This window comes from Dermacentor albipictus, chromosome 1, assembly GCF_038994185.2.
Source record: "Dermacentor albipictus isolate Rhodes 1998 colony chromosome 1, USDA_Dalb.pri_finalv2, whole genome shotgun sequence".
NCBI lineage: Eukaryota > Metazoa > Arthropoda > Arachnida > Ixodida > Ixodidae > Dermacentor > Dermacentor albipictus.
The window spans coordinates 360999127-361023367 of NC_091821.1; the positions used below are offsets into that span (position 1 = coordinate 360999127).

The 24241-nt window shown below is 46.2% G+C and overlaps 1 protein-coding gene across 1 annotated transcript in view; it reads right to left on the minus strand.

Moving 5' to 3' along the window:
• Nucleotides 1-24241, minus strand: part of LOC135911573 (synaptogenesis protein syg-2-like) — a 180713-nt gene that overhangs the window by 76999 nt on the left and 79473 nt on the right. Inside the window, exon 4 of the mRNA XM_070530683.1 lies at nucleotides 21877-22224. Coding sequence (XP_070386784.1) covers nucleotides 21877-22224 — 348 coding nt within the window. The remainder of the gene's footprint in view (nucleotides 1-21876; nucleotides 22225-24241) is intronic.

Genomic DNA, 24241 nt, shown 5'->3' on the forward strand with positions numbered 1-24241 from the left:
AAAAAGGCGAGCTTCCAATCTGCTCAAGTCGCTCCAGGCACGAAGCCAAGTTAGCAGGTGAAAAGGCTCAAAAACATCGGCCGGTATCAGCGTTAATTCACTGGTCACGAACCGATCTATAGTGTGGTGGCGATATTCACATTATCAACAGCCATTACAACGACAAACTTCCCTCGGGCTTCACCGCTCCATCTAAACCATCGATACCCCCTTGGTAACAATAAAATTCAAACAGCGCTAAACGACGGGACCAGAATGAGGAGGAGACAAACACGGCGCTGAAGGCCACCAAGGGCTGACAAGCACCCCTTGGTGCCTTCTCAGCCCCACAGTCCATCTCAGCGTACCAGGAATCGGGAAAAAGTCTGAGCTGTCGTCGCCTGTGCTCAAACAACTGTCTCTGCTTCTTCTGCACGAGAGGTACGCGGAGAGTGCACATATTTATACAGATGGTTCCACAAACATCCAGTGTTCGTCCGGTGCTGTGGTCGTCCCAGCAAGAGGTATTACCATCAGCTTTAGGACTGACCACCCAACGACATCTACATCTGCGGAACTAGCTGCTCTTCGCGCTGCACTTTGTTTCGTCAATCGGGAACCACCTCGACAATGGTCAATTTTCAGTGACTCAAAGGCAGCCCTCCAATCTGTGCTATCAGCTCTGCGTCGCGGGCCATTCGAACAGCTCGTGCTCGATATTAGATGCCTGCTTCATACTTCACACGAGAAAGGACATCACGTGACGTTTCAGTGGCTGCCAAGTCACTGCGGCGTCATAGAAAATGAAGACGCTGATAAAGCCGCTCGCACAGCTTTTGAAGACACACAGGAAGAGGTCATACCACATTCGCGGTCCGACGCAGCTAGCACACTTCAAGTGCTTGCACGGGAGATCACGCTCTCTCTATGGTGGACACCAAGCAGCCAGACCAACCGCAGCAATCATCAACACGACCTGCCCTCATTGATGCATCTCTGTATGCCAACTGGACTCCACCAAAGTGAGGCCACCCTGCTTTATCGCTTATGGCTAGGGGTGGCCTTCACGAAATCCTACTCGTTTCGCATTGGAATGGCCGACAACGCTCTCTGCAATGCCTGTCTTTGCGAGGAGACGCTGGAACACATTCTGTGCGACTGTCCTGAATATAATGTTCAGAGACAGTCCATGGCGTCTGTTCTAGCGCACCTGAACAATAGACCATTGTCAGTTGCAATCATTTTCACATATCGCCGACAAAAGACATCGCAGCTCAAGGCGACGAAGGGACTACTTCGGTTTATGAAGGATACGGCCTTGGACAAGCGGCTGTGACAGTGATATCGCGTACTGCGCAAGAGTGACGGACTGTAACTGACGATGTGTTCGCTGTGTTATGTGCTCTCTCTCTCTCTCTCCTCCCATCTTTCATCTCCCCCATCCCGCTCCCATGTGTCGGGTAGCAAACCGGTTAAGCTAAACTGGTTAACCTCCCTGCCTTCCTTCTCCACTTTTTCCTTCATCCCGGCCAAACTGACTTTATCTCTATGAGTGTGCACTTCATACTCGATTAGTTTCCGGTAAGACAGCCTAAGCTGCCTTTCGCTGTGGTTAAACGACATTTGTACTCCGTGGCATCGTGCGCGTTGCAATAAAGTCACAGTTTCACTCAAAAGGCGAAGCATGGAGAGCAATAGCAAAGTATTATTCTACTGCATGAAGTAAGGTGTGTAGCTTTATTGGCCATATAAATTTCAGTGAGTATTCAATTACTAATTTAATTACCATGCACGGCGTCACACGCACACAGGTAAGCAAGAACACACACCACTTAATCGTCGTGAGCACTCGCTGTCACAACGCTGGCGTGATGGAGAGGCGCGCGTGAGACCATCACATATCTCGGCTACCCGAGATATGTGGTGTGGTATATGTGGTATATCTCGGCTACCCGAGCTATACATACTTGTCGCAAACGAATTCCAAGATGCGGCGTTCAGGCCGCATACGCCTAAGTCGGGCGGACACATGGAAAGCTGAGCACAGCCGCGATCGGGCTAAAGGGAGGAGCCGCGCTCTGCTTTCTTAAAAGCGCTTGATCACGTGAGCTCCAATATTGGGCGTACGACAAGACGACGCGCATCAGGCCACCATCGTTCTCAGTTCACCCTCGCAATCTTTCTCTCGTACCCAGCACATACAGAGCGCAGGGCACGATCCTATTAGAGCGCATCTGTTAGGTGCGCGTTCCTGCGGCGAGTGTTGACTGTGTACGGAGCACGGATGAAAGACGACGATAATGAAGGAAGTGCGAGAAGGAAACCGGAAGGGGTGGGTATGGGGAAAGCGTGATAAGTAAAGCGTAGTGCCGCAGAAGGCGGGAATTGTGGTGACTACGGCTACGAGGTGGCGCAAGAGTAGCGCCCGTCGTCTGTTCATCGATGACGCCACCGATGCCACATATGAAAACAAAGCACTGCATGAGCGGAGGTCTGTCTGCGGCGGCTGATGTGAATCGCGCCCACGCGTCACGCACGCGCTGCCTCTCGCGATCACCCGATTAGCGAGGCAGTCGCGCCACAGTTCGCTCTGGTTGCAACGTCCGCATGAGACAGATCGCCCACTCCAGCCAATATATAGTGAAAAGAAAACACGTGTACAACTGCGCTCAGATTTCGCGTTAGGGAGTATCGTAATCATCTGTGATTTTTTTTTACAGCGGAGCTGTATATGAGTAAGGTATCATAGAATTTTTTTGTGAAAAACAAATACTGTCATTATCAGTAGCTCATAGCGCCGTAAGCATTCATACCCTCGTAAGTAAGCAAAAACGCAATGCTTCTTAACCCCGTAAGGCAGAGGCTACAAGCACTCAGCAACGTGAAGCGAACAATGTTTATATTCTTTCGAATCACGCATACAACATGCAGAAGAGCGTGTCGAAATCTTTTATCAATGGCTCATACCAAGCAATGCTTCATACCCCTGTAAGCAAGCAATAAATGCAATGACTCATAGACCCGTACAGTTCTTGACTACTCCCTTTGCGTGGGTTAGTTGCGATGACACTACCCCTGTGGTCGTTGTCGGTGATTTCAATGTGGATATGTCGGTACAGTAGAGGAAGTGGATTACTCGTTTCATGTTGGTGACATTTCGCTTGCGATGCCACAGCAATCCGGCCCATCCGATAACCCAGTGACGTACGTGCATCGATATGACATTCTCAAAGAATGTGTCTTTGAGTATGCCGATCAGTTTAAATCATAGCGACCACAAAGCCATTGTGACCGTAATTGCTACGTGACAATGAGTCATGCAATAAAGTCTTTGCCACAAGTTTTCTTACCACGACATTTACAGCTCCGCTGGTCATTCACCTTCGCAGAGTGTAATGGTCTTCAAATTGTTATTTTCTTTTTGTGAAACTTCGCCTGGAGTGTACCATTGCAATTACAAAAGGAGACAAGCTTAGAATATACGCGGTTACAGGATTTATAGAGAACCGCTATTGAACGGGCGTGCACATGCGACAGTTGAATAAAGAGAAACATCACGAGAGAAACTTGAATTCGATGACACCACATAGTGATTACAAAGACATCCTGCAAGCACACAGCCTGTTGTATTAGAAATGTCTGGTACATATGCACTCGTGCTGTATACTGCTTCGTCGCGAAGGCCACCGATCGGTTTTTCGCATGCAGCACGCGAAAACCAGATGCCTCATGCAGGCTACCATCGCATTTCCTTGCCTCACACCGTCCATAAAGCCTGTTTTGTCCTGCTTACACCTCCGTTATCCTTGTTTCTGTCTTCTTTTTTTTTCGATCGCCTGTTTTTTGTGCATGACGCGGCGATCCAATGAGACATCTCGGAACCTGCTAATCGATAAGTTATTGACCCTATATCGAAAGGATGCCATAGCATCCTTTGGATAGCACAACGCCAAACTCCTCCTCCTCGCCTAGCTTTCTAGTCATGTAGTGTAGGTATTAATGGCTAAGGAGGCAAAATATTTGGCTGGACCTAGAGCGGCTCGAGCGTTTCGTGCCTGCGAACGCTGCGACTAGTACTTGGTGAAGCGGCAATATAGATATAAAGTTGTCTAACCATTTCTCATGCATAGATATTTTCACTTTAAAACAACTTTAATGCACAGCTATGCTTTTTGAACAACAAACATTTTGTTTCTTTTTATATGTTCTTTATGCATATATTAAATTGCGCCCCCCCCCCCCCCCCTTTGTGGGCTGCAAGTCGCAGCAAGCTATCAATCTGGCGCCAGATTTGAACCGGCGAACGTGCGCGCTTCAAGACGTGCGCGTGAAATCTGTAAAGAATCGGTTTCCGTGCGCTTCATTTGTGGGCCCCACTCTAGGCTTATATAAGCAGCTTGGAGAAGAAAAAAAAACAGCACCACGCGAAATAAAACATGCCCCGTAGGTCGGTCCCATGTTTCCCGTTTCCAAATTCTTCACACTTGCAAGTTTTGTCTTGTAAACTCTCTTGGCATGCGCGTGTCTCGCCATCAGTCTAGCTTTCGTGTTTGGCCTGACCCGCATCTCGCACGCTATACCGTTGTGCGCCTCCGAGCAGCCGTTATCCGCTTCTCTCCGCGGCTGATCGCTTTTATTCCGCTCGTTTTTCGCCAAGGGCTGAGTTACGAGGCTCGGTATACGCTTCTTCTCGCGCTGCTCTAACATCCATCGCTTTCGGCGTATAAAAAGCGCCGAACCGAGAAGTGCGGTTATTTTTCGGGCGCTGTGCTTCCACTGTTTCGTGTAAGACTAATGGGCACACCTACTCGCTTTCAATACACCACCTTGCTTCTGGAACGTTTTAGTGATTCAGATTTTTGTTCTCCCTGCGGCATGTTCCTCAGGCGCGAATTGGTGAGAGAGGGCGCACAATGTTGTATCGAGAACGCGTAAATCACGGAAGTTTTCTTCTAAGGACTACTTAAATTTGGGCGTCGGCGAAGTGCCGCCTTTGGGAATTGACAAAGGCTCTTCCACGCTACTCTGTTCACACTTGCGGCTCTCTGAGGCAACGATAAAAACAAAACAGTTGCATAAAGGGGCGAGAATAGACAACGAAAACCAGTCTTCTAAAACGTGCTGCAGTAGAGATAATTTCCAAGCGTCCATGTGTTGAAATCATAATGTTGAACGAAAGTGGTATTAAACCAAAAACCAGAGCTAGACCGTTGTTTTCAGTCGGACCGGAACCGCACCGAACGAGTATGTTTTCCGCTGTCTTGGAACCTAACCCAAACCGGGACTTTTCTGGAAGAATGTTACCGAACCAGTTAGACCACAGCTTTTGTCCAGGTCGTTTGTGCTGATATTCTGTTACCATGCACACCGCCGTCCCAACGACAGTAGACAACGTCTTTTGCGTCTATTCATCGCAGCAAGCGATGTGCCGCCCGTGTGACAAGCATGTTGCTCGCCTCCGTCTTCTCACCTGCCGACTCAACTTCACGCATTGTCGGCGGTTACTCGCTTGACCTATTTTGAAATTCGTAATGGATACGACATATTCACACTTTACATATCAGAACTGGTAGTAATGGCGAAATTCGTGACTCGAGGATTTTATGCTCCGCCTTATGCATCACTTCAGTCATTGCTCGACAAAATTAAATTTTACGTTACCACGTCAAGTACCTCGGGGATCGGTTGACCGCAGGTGCGCGATACGCATAGTCATCACAATTCCCGTCCGCCAATGGTCTCGAAGTACTCGATAACGATCGATCCCAACCTAAATTTGAATCGAACGTACGTTGCCAAAGTACGCTGGTTGGCACGTCAGCATATTTTGCTCTCGCCTCGGGAGGCTACATCTTGTTCATTAGCCATTTCGAAAGTCTGAGCATAAAAATATTCAATTCTCTTCTGTCTAACCGAAGCCTGAATGGAATCGTTTACAAATTTTGGAACTGAACAAAATTCGGAATCGCTCTAGAATTCTGATTGATTCCATTTGGTTGAACGAACTCCCTTTCATCCTAAAGAAGTTGCATAGTTTTTTATTCATAAATTCGATATTAATTTCGAACAGTTGCGTAAAACTAATTTGTGTTCAGTGGTTCCGTAGCCAGAGGGCGGCGATTCCTGGTCGATGCCAGATTAGACGATTGAACGTAAAGACATCGGGCAATATGCGCAGGCGTTTTCGAAGGACCACTCCAATTCGTGGACTTTGAGAAACCTTAATTTTACGTCCCTTCCGCCACTTATAAGTGCACAGTGATCTTACTAAAACATATGCCTGCAAGGGGCTTCAGACATCCTTACGACCGCGAAATATATTCGGCTTTCCTTTAGACATCTCATTTGGAAAGCATGCACTGTGCAGACATGTCGATATTTAATCACCAACTTGCCCAAGCTTCCACTTCATCGAAAACATTCCTCCACGCAACAAATTTCGTCGTTCCACTTCCGGAAGGTAGTTTCATAAGTCTATTAAACTGCGCTTATTCGTTAACCGCACATATCTGTAAATACACTGGCGAGGCTTAGTAACTATAATCGGCCTCGACGATTAATGACTTACCGCAATCCGTCTGACGAAGTACCTTTCACCAGTTGGAGAAATCGTGCAACCTTGATTAACAGCCGCTCTGCTATAGAGGCTGGACAGTTTGGCTCTGCCCATGTTTAAAAAAATATTTGATTAGCAAATGGCATCATTTATTTGTAAGATTTATTTTAATTCCTGTTAAGCTAATACACTATCCTATTTGTATGTAAAAAGTTACCATTATCTTTTCAGCAAAACCTAACCGACCATCCAATCCCTTCTCGTCATACCGGCCTAATCTAACCAATTTAATTTCTGTCATAACTTTAGAACTAGTTTTATATTCCCGTAAGCATTATTTCCTTCACTCTAATATTTCACTTCATTGTAAGCAATTCAGTTTCAAATATGATAAGAGTGCATCTTCGCCTTATATGCGCTCCGAAAGACACTCGGTCAAATTAACGGTAAAAAGTTACATGCTTCACTCATGTCTTTTGATCGCAAGGTGCCTTCGACAGCCTTCTGCATCTCAGAGTATGTCACCTTTTCATATCTCATCAGTGCTCTAAAAATCTTTGTGATCGGTTAATAATATCTTTCCTGCAGCACCAAACCGTCGTTTACAGCTCTAGTGCCAGTTCATCGTAAACGACAACTTCATAATTACTACATACAGCTCAGCCAACGAAGACGAAGGGCAGACACAAAATTACAGGATCATGCGTTGATATATGAACTGGCGTATTTTTTTTTTTTTTCTGTTGGAAACGAGGGTTTTACAGAGGCACCAAGCTTCTTCTCGCGCATGCTCGTCCTAATGACTTGCCATCGCATCAGAAAAAAAACCCACCGGCATCCACATAATGTAACACTCAGATGTCTAACAGAGCAAGTTTATCTTCCAGAGGGGTCACCGATGGCTTGCTCAAGCACATGCTTCCGCTTTTTTTATATATAATGCCTCCGCTAATTCCCTTGCTATCGCATCAATGTGACCGAACAGTACTCACGCACATGCGGTTCTTACAATGAGCGTCTATACGCGAGTGGTTGCTTGATTTAACATCGAGGAGATGCTCGCTGAGACGTTTGTTCAGGCAAGTTTTCATCTGCCCTATATGCCCACGCCCTACAGGTCAGAATATTATACACCATGTAGTGGGCCTCTGTCCCGTGTCTGTGCGTGTGCTTGGTGGAACATAGCTGTCGAGGTGCGGTGTGATCGCTTGTGCTTTTGGACAACATTGCACAAAACGTTTAGCTTGCTCTTCGCTTAAAATACAAGCTCAGTGAATGTACCAATTCCGACTCCGACATACAGCTGTATATCACGCAACCTTTTGTGTGTATGTCATACCTTTTCCAAGTTAATGCCAGTGAAAAAGAAAGCAGTCTGACACTTCTACCAGCCAATCGAACAATGCTTCTCTAAAAGCAGCGCTAGTTTTTCAACCGGAGGCACGTAAATCTTTTTTATTGCGATAGCAATAATGGGGACACTCCAAGTGAATTTCTGCCGTCAGCGTCGTCGTCGCCCTCGCCCTGAGGTTCCGCATATGTGCAAGCTTGTAAGGGTGAGCCGGCGAACGCGGTTCAATCTCGCGTGCGCGAGCGAGGAACGCGGCCCAGACGCGTGCTTTCTAATGCGGCACGCGAGGCAAGGGGGTGAGGCGAGGGAGGAGGGGCGTTCCTCTCAGGCGACTGCTATATACGGTGCCTCGATATCCTCCTCGCCTGCAGCTCCGTACGGAGTGGATACAAGCGCGGCGTTAACTAGAGCGTTGGCCACGCGAATCGCGGACGCCGTAGTAGACGCCTTTGGCGCTCGTGTGTCGTGAAACCGGTCTGCGACGTGAGTAAAGTGCGCGCCCGCGCGGGCCTCATCTTAAAGCGATCTGTGATGCTTGTAGACTCTGCGTAGTGCCGGTAGCTTCGTGCCATTATAGCCGGTAGTGTCGCGTAAATGCAGTACCAAATCGTAGGCGGTGCAGTAATGTTTCGAATTTTCTGTTTTCTTTCAGATTTGACGGAATTTATAGTTTTATACATGGTTCGATAAAGTATAATCCTGAGTTCTTAACTTAGGATATCTGTCTAAGGAGTTAGGATATCTGTTAGGATATCTGTCTGTCTTCATTTAGGATATCTGTCTTAACGTAGGATATCTGTCTTAGGAGCAGGTGGATTTCACTCTACAAATTAGGAAGATTAAGGGTATCTGCGTTATTGTGCGCCAGATTCGCAACTGCGTCCGCTGCAGGGTTACCAGGAATATTATGCTTGCTTTTGTGTTTTTTTAGCGTCTCATACAATAGCAAAATGTTCAGAAATTTTTTTTATCGCTTTGTAGTAATGCGAGAGCGGCTTCCGAATCACTCAATATAACCATTTTTGCGAATTTTTATTGATATTATGAAACGCGATCACACAGGATTGCAAACAGTTCTGCCAAGGTAGAAGATATCTCTCGGGATAATTTAAATGTTTGTATTAGCGCCAATTGTGAAATGGCGAATGCTCAAGCCGAGAAGTCGTTATGACATGAACTATCTGTATACACGTGGATGTACTGCAGATACAATGGCTAAATTTAGAATTGTGCCAGCTGCTGTGTGGATACCCTGAACATGTCTCTCTTATGCATAATTCCCTTGACCAATAATTACACATTAGGACTCGTTAGCATTCAAGGAGGCTAATCAACATCCGCTTTGCATAATTAAAATCTTTATAATGCTTTATGCTCTTGAACAACATCGGTAATTTTACTTTTGTTTCGTTCGCTAAGAGCGAAATTTAAATAATGCTTCTTGTGTTAAGATTCCATAGAAATCTCGGCGTGTTTCATCTGTTTGTATGACTAAAGATAGTGGTTGACGAGCTTAAGCAAGCAAGGTAGCCAGTGGAATCCCAGGACACATTCGTAGCCCATTGCCAGTAGACGTTGAAGACGTTGTTTAGAAGTTTGCGGTAAACCATGGAAAATAGGTGCCGAATCAGCATTCTTCTTTAAGAGAGCGTTATGAACTTTACATAGGGAAGATACTAATCCTCCCTGTGTTGTGCCAGCAAGTCAGTGAAGTACGTTTATTACAATATTGCTCTGATCTTCAAGTGCGCGGATGTGTGATGCCCATGTCACCTGGCGGTCAAGAATAACGTCACGAAATTTATGCTCTTTCACGAACATCAAAGTTTGCGCTTGAAGCGTAACATTGAAATTATTCAGTTGTCCTGTAGTGAAATTGAGTACGCCTGTCTTTGCATACGAGAGACTCATGCGTCTTTCTTTTAAAAAGGTGTAGATAACGACAACACCCCCTGCAGCATTGTTTAAATGTCTTGTAATTAAGATCCTGGGGCCCATATGAAAATGGCGTGTGCGTACAAAGAATGCTGCATGCCAGACGGTATTTGTGTGCGTGTGCGTGTGTGTGTGGGGGGGGGGGGTTAGTCTGCCATGACACAATTGAATAAAAATGGAGAATGCCAACTCGTCTTTGCTTGATTCACAAGCTTTATCGTCATACTACTCTTCATGACGATTTCTTTCAGTTGCCGTTTGTCGTCATTCCACGCCGGGATCAGCATTTCAAAACCAAGCCCATACCATGCCACACATTGGAATATTCATGATGTTTTGTGCACTGCAGCATCGTTAAATGGAACAGCCTGTCTTCTGACATTGCCACTGAACATACCCACACAAAATTTGACATGTTACACACTGATAAATACTTGCCTTTTTATCAGTTTCTTGTTTGTTTGTTGTGGCTTGGTACTAAATATTTCTCTTAGTACCATTGTTTACGTAAGCTTGCATATTTGCACCGCATGATTGCGCTCTCTTGCCCTCTGTGCATTACCAATTAATTGATGTTATTTTTATTTATGACTATTTTTTATTTACACCAACAGCTTCTTATACCTGAACTGATGTGAGCATACTTTTGGTCTGTACTTAGACCTATTGCTTGTCCCAAGTACTGCTTTGCAATCGCTTTTATGTTTGTACGACATCGTACGCTGCTGTCCCGCACCATGAGCCGCTAGCGCCTAACGATATAGAAGCCCTGCAACACGCGGCTGATCAATGCCGTAGAGGCACTCCAGCAGGGACGCGACCCTCGCCGACCTCTACTGCCGGCTATTGCGTGTAGGCGCTCGTTGCTACCGGAAAAGAGGGGCGGCGCCAGAACGGGCATACCAGTGAAATTGGACGCATTCCTGGGCTTGATTGGCGCTTGGCGGGCGGGCGAGCGTGCTGTTTTCTTTGTCCCAACGAGAACAACGGCGCTCTCGCTGGATGCCGGAAACGAATCGCCCCCACTCTGTTCGGAATGCGCCGCGCTACCCGACGGGCGAGTTGAAATTAAGAAATGGCAGCAACCCCAACAAAACCAACAAAAAAGAGTGACAAAAGGCGGACGAGAGTACGCTTTCGACAACAGCGTGATCGACGCTCAAGCCTTTACTTAGCTTTTGTTTTTGTTTATTTCTGTCGCTTTCGTTTACTTTGCAAGAGTCACGATTTGGGTATTTATCACTCGGCCCCTACTATGCCTGCTGCGGAGCGTTCCTCCCCACGCCAGCCCTGCAAATCGGGAGCATTCTTATACAACCGTACGACTGGCTTCTACAATTGTTTTTCTCTGCTTCGAGAGCATGCAATACATTCGCTTAACCTCCTTTCTTCATCCGGAAGTTTGAGGGAAAGTACAAAAAGTTCACGAGCATCTAAGTAGGCACTGCGCTTCGCGCAGTGCTGTCTGTTTGGTCAGGATTCGCTGCTGGGTGCCGATATATTTCCGCTCCTCTCTCAAATAATTGCGCTCCGTTTCAAAATTTTTGGCCCGTCCCCACACGTCCGCTACATTTCAGTTCGATTTAATCAAGCGTCGAGGCCCGGGAGTATCGCGATTCGGTATGGCGCTGAAAATTATTATATGCAAACGTCTCATGCTACGGATTCCATTCGACATCGCAGTCCTTGCCTGTAGTTCAGAATGTGCCCCGCACGCACAGTTCGCTCCTGTGTTCTTCAGATCAGCTGTTGGACTTGTTACATATATGAGTATCACAGATAGTAAAGCGAAAAAAAAAAGAAAACAATGTAACTGGTGGTCACGACTGCGAAGTCTTAGAATGATCCGGTATAGTTGCCACCAAACCGGGCAACTCTACCCATTTTTCGAGAAGTTTACAAATTTTGGCTCGTTCTACGGTTTTACGAATGTTTTGTCAAATTTAGAGGGTTTCCGGTAAAAGTTCACCTGGTCGGTTTCCGAAGAAGTGTTTAGCAATCTTGTAAGGAATCAAGTAATCAGATTTGAAATATGAAAGCTGCGTGAGCCACCAGCGACACTATCATGGCGCCCTATCTTCTCATGGCTAATCACGAGCCTCTCCCAGATGCTTATAGCTTCAAGGATATTAGTTGTTAGTATTCGAGTCACGCTACAATACGCCTTCGATAAAAACTTTGCTGCGTTTGGTCTAGTGTAACAGTAGCCCCAGATTAATCATTCTAGTTGCCCAGCAAAAAAATACCTACTCCTCTCATTTTTTCTTCCCTCACTGCGTCAATGTAGATGAACCATGTTTTTTTTTTTACTTTTTAAATAGGAGAAGCATCTCCATGCTTATTAAAGCCTCACACACACACACACACACACACACACACACACACACACACACAATAGGAAAATAGGAAAAAAAATTAGGGCACTTTTTTCTCTTCGTTCTGCTATTACCGCATTTAAAACTAAGCATCAAATGAGTGGCGCCTATGCATATCGGTACAGTCTAAAACCGGGGATAAACTTTGCTGCTCTTCAAGTTTCAGAGCATCCAGTAATTTGCTGCGCGCTAAAGCAAAGCCTCTAAGTCATTAAGAGGACGCAGTAGCGGCCTTCGGTCGATGAAGCTTACTTGCACCGTGCAAAACCTGCGGAAATAATAAATACGTCAAAGGAATGTGCCTTCACCCAAGATTACCTTACTCCACGTCTCTCAAGGATCGCGTTTCTCGCGACTGTCACATTTATTTTTCATTTCATGTTCACTTACAAGGGTCGTCATCAAGACAAAAATGAAGATAAAGAACTCGCAGTAGCAAGAAACATTCATGCACTCAGAGGAAGAAAAGAAGTTACGGCCGTGGAAGGAAGGAAGAGCGGACTTCAGGACGTACTGTTGCAGCATCGCCATCGTACCATTCAGCGGCTGAGGGAAATGTCTCGTCTTGTCGCGCTCCACGGCGTTCGCCTCTCAGTGGATTGAGAACCCGCTTATGCGTGAGGAGACATCTCTCAATAAGCGAGAAGTCAGACGGATGCGAGCAAGCGCTTGGGCCTCAAAGTCTGTCCCGCGTGCTGGCGTCTTCAATCTGTGTTCCCGGTGCCGTATGACGTCTGTACAGTGTCTGCGGCGTGTCATTTTATGTGCGGCACGAATGCCTTTGTTTCGTTATGCTTTCGCTTATCGTCTTTTCGTTCTCACCTATCCGCTGGCTCCCTGAGCAAGCAACCACGTTTTTTTTTCCCATGCGACGTTGCGCCATCTGCGTGCTTACTGCTCGATCGGTCGCTATCGCACTGACCCTGAAGCCTTCTCCCTGTCTGGCACCATCGGTCTTCATCCCGAAGACTCGTCCCTTGTGCCAGGCTCTATTTGTTGCCCCTCGTGTCTCGAAGCTGCCCGTGTTGCTTCCGCATTGGCGTACTGCGACCCAAGCACTGGCCCCCCTTTCTCATTCTCCTTCTTCCTCACTCGTTTCGCACGCCCACACATATGTGCACGCCCGAAGTTCTGGGTGCACGCTTTTCTTTCTCGAACACCCGCTCGTCCATCAAATGTGTTTGATGGGCTTCACACCGAGAAGCCCGCACTTGGAACAACGAAGTGCTCTGCCTTTCGGCCGAGATTCAACTTACGCAACAACAGACGTCACTGCAATCGAAATCTCGCCGACGACATTAAGTCCGATATGTTTAGTCGAGAGCACAGTTTCAGGCTGAGTTGTTTGTGCGTGCTAAAACATGATTCGATATTGGTTTCCCTTGTAAAAGTGAGAAAATGTTACTATATTGGGCACGATCGCGTTATCTAGGTACACCAAGCGAGTTCGCCATTTTAGTCCCGAAAGTACGATGTCCATTAGATGCAGAAAAGTGGCTGGTGCTGAACACAAACCGAAAGAGAGCACCTTCAATATGAAATAACCGTCAGGCGCCACTAAGTCAATTTTTTCACGATCTCTCATCGACCTTTATCTGCGAATACCCGCTACATAGAGCCATGCAGAACAAATAAGTTGCGAGGCGCAACCTCTGTACTGAATCGTCTATACGTGGTAACGGGTAGACATCATTCCTAGTTACTTCATATACCTTCCGGTTGTCAATACATAAGCGCAAGCCGCGATCTTTCATTTTTCTTGAGCAACAACATAGGGTACGCTCAAGGTCTCTTCGAAGGCTGTATCGCATCATCCTCGAGCATTTTCTTCACCTTCTTTCGTATTACTTCACGCTTCTTTGAGTCCACACGCTAAAGCTCTTTTCGAATTGGTCTCGTGACATCTGCCGTAATTATCTCATTCTTGGTCAGTGGTGTATGCGTGACCTTGGACGTGGATGAAAAAAATCATCAAACTACTGCATGTGCTCGGGTAGGCGCTGGCTCTCAGAGGGCAACAATGCACAACATACCTATTTCTCCAAAGTGAATTGCACAATTCCAGCCACCAAGGCTGATATTATCTTTGTTGACGCCACAACTCGCACGACTAGAAAGGGCCATGTAACCCGTCGAGTAATTAAACTTTGCTGTTCTTCCACCCGAGCGTATACGTGTTTGCAGCTCACACTTTGCCTCACGGGACACTCACGCCCCACCGCTCTCGCACCCTCGCGCAGCATACGCATTCACTCGGGCGCACCGACTCCCATAGAAGGCGGCAAACCTTGCGCAGCAGAGACCTCGCGCGCGCCAGGCGGCCATGGAGCCAGACTGCGTCAGAACTTAGTCTTTCCACATTGCTTTTTTTTTATCAGCCCTGGCGCTCGAACTTTCTAGCCTCTCCCACACGACGACACGCCACTCTCCATCCCAGACGAGTTTCCTTCCGCAGCAATTAGCAATTCGTCGCCGGAGCCTTTTTGTCGAGTACAGCTTCAAGCTCCTCCCAGTTCATTCGTTTATTCTTTGTTTTTTTTTTCTTTTTCTGCTTCCTCCTGGCTTTCAGTTCGCATCAAGTGCTCTTCTAACCCTCACTTCCCGCCTACATGTCTCGCTCCCTTTGAGCGCACGAAGCGAGTACCGCGGAAATTGTCTCTGGCTGAACGTGACGCGGCAGCATCGTGGATTGAAAGAAAAGAACACTGACGCCTTTTACTATGTAGCCGCGCACTGGCTAAGAGCTTTAGGTGGCGAGTGAATAGCAAAGAAGCACAGGGGGAAGAGTAAATGTATGGGGAGGCCATTCTACGTCAACCCTCCTACCCAAATTTCCCCCCTTCGCCACTCGACTCCCATTGTAATCGTTACGACGTTGTTTTCTTGAATAATTGATGCAGCTTCGCTGTAGCGCGCAGTCACTGCCACATATCCACGCACTTACGCCCACGCTCACCTTAGTGCCCGGCGGAGTTAGCCGGGGTGACACAGCCATCACCCTTCGGTCATTGATCAGAACTTGGGCAAAAAAGGGAAGAAAGAATAGAGAAAGCAGACCATGTTCTCCCGTGCACTCGCGTCGTATAACCGGGTGATAGTCTAACCCACAATAATGTTTCGAGCTGTTCGGAGACAGAACGACGTGAAGAGAATACAATATACGTGTGTTCTTTTTTTATTTTTTTCTTAGCTAGCGGAGAATAACATTGGTGCTTCATTTAAGGTGTATACATCTGCCGCGTGCGCGGCCTTGTGTCTGGGGCCGAAACATTTATTTAGCGAAATGTAATGCATGGCACCGTAAGCCGACGCCGACGCCATTTCACATGATCGCGGAATGCTTTGCAGGTGGCGCGCAGCGCACTAACATCTACTTGTTCTTGCTTCCGTTGGTCAAGCTGATGGGACGACCGGTGCATAGAGACAAGCTGCTATTTCTGAGGAACCGAGCCTGCCGCTTCGTTTAAAGGCAGATAAGCCTTCAATGCTTTTTCAATTGAAAGTAATGACATATACGTATTACAAGGAATACATACGTATAGGTAAATCACATAAGAAGCCGTATAACTTAAGCGAAAAGTTGAGGGACTTTTCTACAACTGTAACAACTTCAAGTTAAAGGGTTGTTGTGTTTGAAACTTTTTAAGTAAGCGCGGCTGTAACGTGTTAGCTGTGCTGGCAAAGCGCTGAACACTGTCCCAGTACGCTTTCCTATAACAAGGTGTTACTTTATTAAATACCTATCTTGCTCTAGAGTTCTTTCTTTTTTGATGCTTACATCATCGAGTACAATCAGGACTGGTATGCCTGACAGTCTCCGGGTGGACACAGTTTTACAAAATTATAATGCAGGAGGAACCGTGATTCATGAATGCCACACTGAAACCGAAGCGACACAGAACGACTGCTTCGGCTTGCGGAAAGGAAAGATTGCCAAAAGTATGTCCGGCGAACGTAGCAGGTAGCGCTACTGCACGACCCGCTCGGTAGTTTCAAGCACAAGAGCCACGGAAGGGCCGGCAAGCACACCTTTACTACTCCATTGCATGTGCATACATTGCATGTGAAGCATTATTGAAACACACACACACACACACACACACACACACACACACACACACACACACACACACACACACACACACACACACACACACGCACGCAAACACACACACACACGCACGCAAACACACACACACACGCGCGCGCGCACGCACACACACAGACACACACAATGGGTGGGGGACATAATTATTAAAATTTTAATTAGTACGAACAGAATAAAAATTGTATTAAACTCGCAGTGACGTTATTTTAGAGAAGCCTTCAACAGCAACACAAAGGAGACCTAGGCTTATCATGCCAGGGGACATTATTATTAATAGCGCGGCCCCAGCCCCTTGATTAATTTGGGAGACCTGCTCAGAAACAAGGATTGTAAATTTATGGCCGTATAGCCGGGAGCACTGGCCGCAATGGAAAATTTGTGGTTTTAATTTGTCTCTCTTTTTCTTCTCATTTTCACAGCTGGCTGGTCGAAGTCGCGAGTAAGTAGGTACTTTGGTCTTTTGTGTCGGGACGTTGTGTGCGTTTACTTCCTGTCGGGTTAGGGATGCGCAATTGATCACAAAATCTTTAATACGTTCAGCTTCGGCGACGGCGACGTGTGTCCATGAATGTTCGAAGTGTTCATTTCCCCGTAACGCATTCAGCGATGCCTGTAGGTACAGATGTGCGTTGTTGGACGCCTACGTAGCGATATGATAACGTTTGGCAAAAGTGTTAAATCCATGGTCTTTTTGTGCTTGTTTGTTCGGCACAGACAGTTAACAAAGCGTCGTTAGCATTGAGGACCCGTTCCGTTTTATTTTTTATTATTTTATGACAAAGATAGCAATGAAAATTATTGTAGAGGATGAAGGATCTTACATAAAAAATGAAGTTTGGGCTGAATTCTTAGAGACACTGGGTAATAACAAAACATCCTAGTAACAAAATGACTGGATGGCGACAGACATGTAACTAATCCAAATGCGAACAGTGCAGTATCAAAAGCGCTATTGTTGTAAACACGGTGCTTAAAAGCTATCACCGACGCAGAGTTTATAAGACGCTTAACCATTTCTGATCACCACGTTTCAGGCATATTAAAGGACTTGACGCTCGACGTCGCATACCTCCTGCAAAGACAAGTGGGTTTCAAGAAAGTAGCAAAAATGTTCACATATTTAGCGGTGACGGATAGCAAAATCGACTTGAAATGCATTTTTTAAATTTTATTGCCAAAATATGCCACCATTCATGACCAATAAATGTACCACGTGGAATTCCCAGATGCGGACCGGAGGGTATCTAAATATGGCGCAAAACACGCCCCTTTCTCATGAATCTGCCTGCTCGTTATGCAAGTTTGGGCGATGCGCTGTGGCGTTTCCATTGTTATTCTTGATTTAGTATGTATAAATATCTTTGCTTCTATAATCGTCTAAACATATGATTTCTATAATTACTTTAACGTTTTCAGTAGTTCAGTATATGTCCCAAAGGTGTCATGATAGTCGCGATCATTCCCGCGCGATACCTTGAGTTCATGTTATGGACCCGGAAACCAAGTGTCTATAGTAAAAGCCTAAACTCCCCTGTTTCTGGTGCAGGTAATTAGTACATATCAAAGCGAGGAAAAGAAAGGGTATTAAAAGGAAATCCTAAGGAATTGATGGTGAAGACTACGCGCCAGGAGGGTTTTAGGTCACCAAATCGGGAATGAAAACTTTAAGCAACGTTTTCTCAAAACACCACTTTTGCTGACAAAAGGAACATTTTCTCTGCAATTGCTTTGCTTCCCATATGTATATTTTTGGCGGATTGTTCCCGAACGCTTGTGACACCTAGTGAACAAAATAAATTGAGTTGCCAACCGAGCACTTTTTATTAACAGCTTTGGCTAGGAAAGTGGCTTAAAATACATGTCTCTGGAATTTAAGCTTCTTTGACCATGCAATGGTAAAATATATGGGCACGTTGCAAGTGCTAGGCGGCGCCCTGTCTTTCCGACCCCTAGCGCCATCTGACGAATAGTTGCGCGAATGTGGTAGGATTACTCACGGCGTCAGCAGTCCGCGCTGCGTGTTTGGTGCCCTGTCAAATGGTAGCGATGGTGCGAAACAGCGTGCCGATATTAATTTTAACCTGGTTTTGGTAATTACAAGATCTCCACAGCTTTTTTCGTGAAAAGAACTTAGAGAAAGGAAGTCGTCTATTTGAAGTGGGGCACTTCTACGACGTGACGGAAGTGTTAAACTGGCACTGATCGGAAGTGACTGCTAGGTGTATTCCGCAAACGAAAAATAACGCATCAGCGAGATGCGTGAAGCTCAGCGTAAATTACTTCGTTTTCTTCGGTGTGGACGCATGAAATTATAGGCGACATTGATTCTTGAAGATCGGCGACAGCAGACAAATCCTAGCGGGGAGCTGCGATTGCCGTGCTGGCATCGCAGGGAAGTGCAAGGACGCCGTGGTAGTTTCCCTGTACATACAGGACAGCAAATACGAATCCAAAACATCTCATCCAAGAACGTGGGGCGTACGAACGACTTGTAAGACCTACCCGAGGTATTCTAACATTGCTCTCCCCAAACACTAAAAAAGGGGAAGACCTTACCAGTCGTGTTAGACTACGTTGGGAAAATATTTTCGCCCAAGTTACTGGACGTGCGATACTTTTATGTTGCGATTTTCCAGTGCGTGCAAAGGCGGTTTCAATAAACCACGCCGTCAAAAATTTTGGTGATCTCAACTGCCCCTTAGTTGATATGCTGGGCGCAGCAGGGTGTATGTCAGCTCAAACAGCTGCAACCTCTCCTCAAACCTCTCAGCAAGCCCTAGCGCTCTTTGAATGGGAGAGGATTGGGAAATAGTTCCACTGCTTTACTGCGGTACAGTGTGGGAACAAGCTACTTTGTTTGCTGTATATCCTGGTACGCACTGCTGGTGTCCCGTTGCTGCCATCATTGCTGTAAAAGCAAAGAATTCAGCGTTAACGCGCTTGGCACAACGCCGGAACATAAAACGGCTTATGCCGTCGGACGAGCGGTATCCAGTGTTGACGCCATTCTGCTGCATACCGTCGGCTTGGAAACCTGTAAAACTTTGTTCCTCGTGATTTGGTGTACATGCTGTTGCAGCTCACTACGCAACAGCTCGTGTTGCACTTCGCCATTGCTCAGAAAAGGCCACAGCTACGTGCAAAACAGTGCGCAGACAGGCTTTCCGAGCGCAAGCGGGCCGGTCTTATCCTGCCGGTTCCGCGCTCGCCGCCGCGAGGGGCGCCCTTGTAGGCGCGGGAACTGCGTTCGCAACCTGCCTATAATTCTTATTTTGCTCTAGAACAATGTCCAGCGCATAATGAGCTAGGAAGAAAATATGGAGCTCTCTGCCTACATAAAAAGTTTCAGAACCTTTTTTAAAGAAATAAAAAAAATAATAAAAAGGCATGTTTTAATATGTTGAAAATTAAGTGTTTTTCTACGAACTTTACCAAACTGTTAGAAGGCATTTATTATGCAGTCTGAAAGTTTTCAGCTAATATGCCTGAAGATCTTTAAAGTTAGGGGCAATTGTAGCTGAATACCTAGGTCCACTATCCATGCCCCCTTAGGTGTGTGTCCCAACACAGGATTTCATCTTTGCCGATAATGATGCCGCTTGCCTACTCATGGCTAATGCCTGAGCACCAGCACAAGTTTCATCATCATCAGCCTATACTAATTTTACTGCAGCGCAAAAGGCTCTCCCAACCTCCTCTATGAATTCCATATTGCGCTAACTTATTCCACGTAATTTTCTAATTTCATCCCAACGCCGAGACCTCTACCGCCCTCGACTGCGCTTCTCTTCTTTTGCAAAATAATTCATAACCTTAATTGGTCACGAGTTATTGCTATACGCATTACATGGCCTGCCACACTCCACTTCTTTTTCGTAACCTCAACTATAATATTGTAAACTCCAGTTTGCTTTATAATCCACACTTTCTTGTCAACTAAATTTGCGCCGGTACCATTTATTGTTTCATTAGTCGTTTCTCGGCCTAGCACCGCTGTACAAACAAAGATCCGTGGTGATTTCGCGGTAAATGCAAGAGAAATGCTTCAGAAAAACGTCGCAGCTTTTTGAGGTTCTATATCCATGTTCCAAACTGGGTTGACCACATTTCAAAGTGATCAGGAACTCACATTTGATATGGGGCCTGGTGAGGGCCGCTTTAAGGAACCGCACATGGTATATATGAGACATCGCCATGGTGTCTATTCTCATAGTCAGAAGTAGCTTTTTCAATATAAGCACTAACAATGAAATGATAAACATATTTACCCAAAGTCCTGGACGTGTTCGTTCGCAAATGTTCTTGCCATTGGTCATTCGCATTAGCTAATAATAAGTCCAGCATCAGAGTTGGCTACAATTTTCTCTTAGGAACAATTCTAGCATGAGAGACTTTTCTGAATACGGACCATAATGACCAACGAAAAAAAATTAAATAATGGGGTTTTACGTGCCAAAACCACTTTGTGATTATGAGGCACGCCGTAGTGGAGGACTCCGGAAATTTCGAACACCTGGGGTTCCTTAACGTGCACCTAAATCTAAGTAGACGGGTGTTTTCGCATTTCGCCCCCATCGAAATGCGGCCGCCATGGCCGGGATTCGATCCCGCGTCCTCGTGCTCAGCAGCCCAACACCATAGCCACTGAGCAACCACGGCGGGTGTGATGACCAACGAAGGCAAACAAACACCACAAGATGTTTTGTAAAGTTATCTTTTTAGCTCCTACAGGAGTGCCTTGTTCACAATGATGCAAAATCTGATAAATTAATCGCTTCAGTAAGTCGTATAGCATGACGAAGGAATCTACGGTATATAGGAGATAAATTACCAGCGTTTCAGTTCAATGTGGCCGCTATAGTTTTTATGGGATGCGAATCAGGATAAATACGCATGATTCATTTTTTTTCATTCGCAATTACACGTGCCTGAACCCAGTTAATATCGCGACCTGACGAAACACAATGTTAAACAAGTGTGCTCGATGACAGGTGTTGCTACCTGTCATCTTTTCCGAGCTGCTTGAGCCATTTGATGTAAGTCCCACTTTCAGCAATGTAGACATACGGACGTGGTCGCATGGCATGGCACACACAACATCTCAGAAATTTCAATCTAATTCTTCGATTTCACGGTGCCAAAACCACAATTTTATCATGAGGTAGGCCGCAGTGATGGTCCTTTAAAGTTTCTCCGAATTCATTTTGGTCTGATAAAATGCTAGTCACATATTTCGATGTTCATCGCAGATAAATGTTTTTAGTTTATTCTTCCAATTCACGAGTTGCACCCGGAAGCTCTCCGCTTGGCCCATGTGTGCACCAGCCTGTATGACCACCTCTGACTGGCTCAGTGTTGAACGCATGTCTGTGTAACAGTACATTGTGTGAACTTCTCTCTTCCTTCTCCTCCGTCAATCCCCTTTCCTCCTCCCCCAGTGAAGGGTAGCCCACATGGCTGCTCAGCCTGGTTAACCCCCTTGGTCTTTCTCTTTTGACTTATATGTTTATCTCTCTCTCACGTGGGATAGCCCCCCCCCCCCTAACAGATTAGGATTACCGCCTTAACTTACCTATAACTATGAGGTGCGTTGTGAGTTTTCGAGTCCAGTCTTTCTTGAAGTCCACCGCGCATGCGTAGGAGCCATTGTCGGCGTGCCGAAGACGGTCGATGCTGAGCACGGCGGGTGTCTGGATCACCGAAAAGTACGCACGACCTTGCAAGCTGCTACGCTGCGCGCTCTGGCGGATCTGTGACAGACTCCCCGTTCTCGGATTGACATCTACGCTGTAAACGGGGTTTTCACTGGAGTCCTTGAACCAGCGGATGCACACCGGGAAGTCACCGACGCCCGGAGCGCTTATGTCGCAGCTCAGTTGCACCTGGCTGCCTTCCAGCGCCGTCACTGTTTGAGCCTCGGCTGCAAAGAGAAGACACAAATCGTCATGAGCATTTCGCGTCGCGAGACTTTATAGCTCAGAAAGAACGAGTTCTGCGTTTGCACTGTGCACACGTTACTGCTGCCGGGTTGCACACCTACACTGCGACATAAGAGCACATGCTATATGTATACATATATATCGTATTGGTGCTGATAAAAACACTAATTTATATTGGCTTAATGAGAACAACATTTAGCGTAATTAAATGCAGCATCCGCGAACACTGAACTCTTTAATCATGCAGACGTATTTTCTTCTCATGACAAGCATCTACTTGGTACAATCCCCTATTCGGCTACATAAATAGCTGAAATTCCTGTTCAAGAATGCAGAGATCAATTATAGCCAGTTACGCCGTCTTCAACTAAACAATAAATGATAGTTTTTATTTTACCTTCTCCATGCCTGCAAAATTAGAACTTCAGGGCGAACACTGCAGTGTTTTAGCAGACGTCTGTAACTAGAAACAAGACGCCTACGACGAAGAGGCTTTAAGAAGTATTATTATGTAAAGCTCTAAGCAGGCGGAATAAAGCTAACGGTAATAAGTTGTACTCCTACACCAAGTGTGTAAGGGGCTTCTCAAAAATTGTTAAACTGATGCGCAACTAATCAATTTGTCACTGCAATCCTATTACCATATAGTTAGTAAGGCGCAAATATATTTTTGTCATGGTCTGACCAGAACTAACGCTACTGAGAAGGTACGCATCGCGGCCATATGTTGCTTGTTCCTTTCTAGCCGCACCATCAACAGCAGAAGAAGAACGCTGCAGAAGTGACTCGGCTTTCACGATAGTTTGGTCATAGCCCCAATGTACAGGCAAAATCATTGATTCCGAAAGCAGTGCCCTGTAGTCCCTTAAAGAACAGACGTGCTTATTGAATCGATGCCGGACATATTGACCGAACGTCTGCGCGTGAGCACAACCACTGCCAGCTTCCTCTCGCGTCTCTTCTGATATCGCTGACCACTAGAGTACTTGACAGCAGTTCTGTTTGGTGAGCATATTGTCAAACGTTATTGGTCAGAGTGCGTGTATCGATTCCTATACTATTTACTTCTGTGGTCTCGCAGCTCCCACTTGGCTAGATGATTATATTCAAAAGAAAACGACCCGGGCAGACAAGAAAACAGAGACAGTCTGCGCCATCTCCTGTCCCAACCTTTAGGACGCAGTATTGAATTTAAGCTTGTCGTAAACGTACGCTTACGAGCACTGTTCGAACACTCCTCTTGGACTTGCTGCCCTTTAGTGCCTCCCAACACGACTATGGTGTTCCGGTGCAAAGCACTAGGTGTCGAGATCGAATCCCGGCCGCGGCGGCCGTATTTCATGGAGGCGAATGCAAAAATACCCGACCCGTGTGCCATGCATTGGGGGACCGTTAAAAATTCCCTGCTCAAAATTAATCCGGAGTGCCTCACCACGGCGCGCCTCATAATAAAATCGTGGTTTTGGCACACGAAGCCTCAGACTTCATTCCTGTCTCATAGTGTTGAGATTAGAAGGCTTCCTTTTTTTTCCAATGATAAAAAGGCTCCACCCCTTCACTCTAACCGCGCTCCTCCCCACGCCAGGCTAATTCTCCACGTGTACCGATTCCGCTAGAACTCCATCTACACTATCCTGCTCGTTTTACTTCAGATGTTTGGACAGCCTTTACCAGCGACACAATGGAGAGTCAATCTGCTCCACAAACACCACTGGTGCGTCGCAGCCTTGCGTACTATGTATAGCCTGGTGTACCTAAAGTGACTTTGTCTTGACTGGGATCTGTCGACCGAGATGAGAAACTACGGCAGGCTTATTGTTCCCTGAGTCGTTGCTGCGATAATGGGAAAGAAAAAAATGGGTACGGTATGATTATTTTTCTTTCGGGAGAATATTTCTATCCCCCAGTAGAATACGTTATCGCTGAAATGCATGCGATCCGCTTTACAAACAGCAGAAGTCAGTGTGTTCGGCATAATGCACATATGTCAAGAACCAC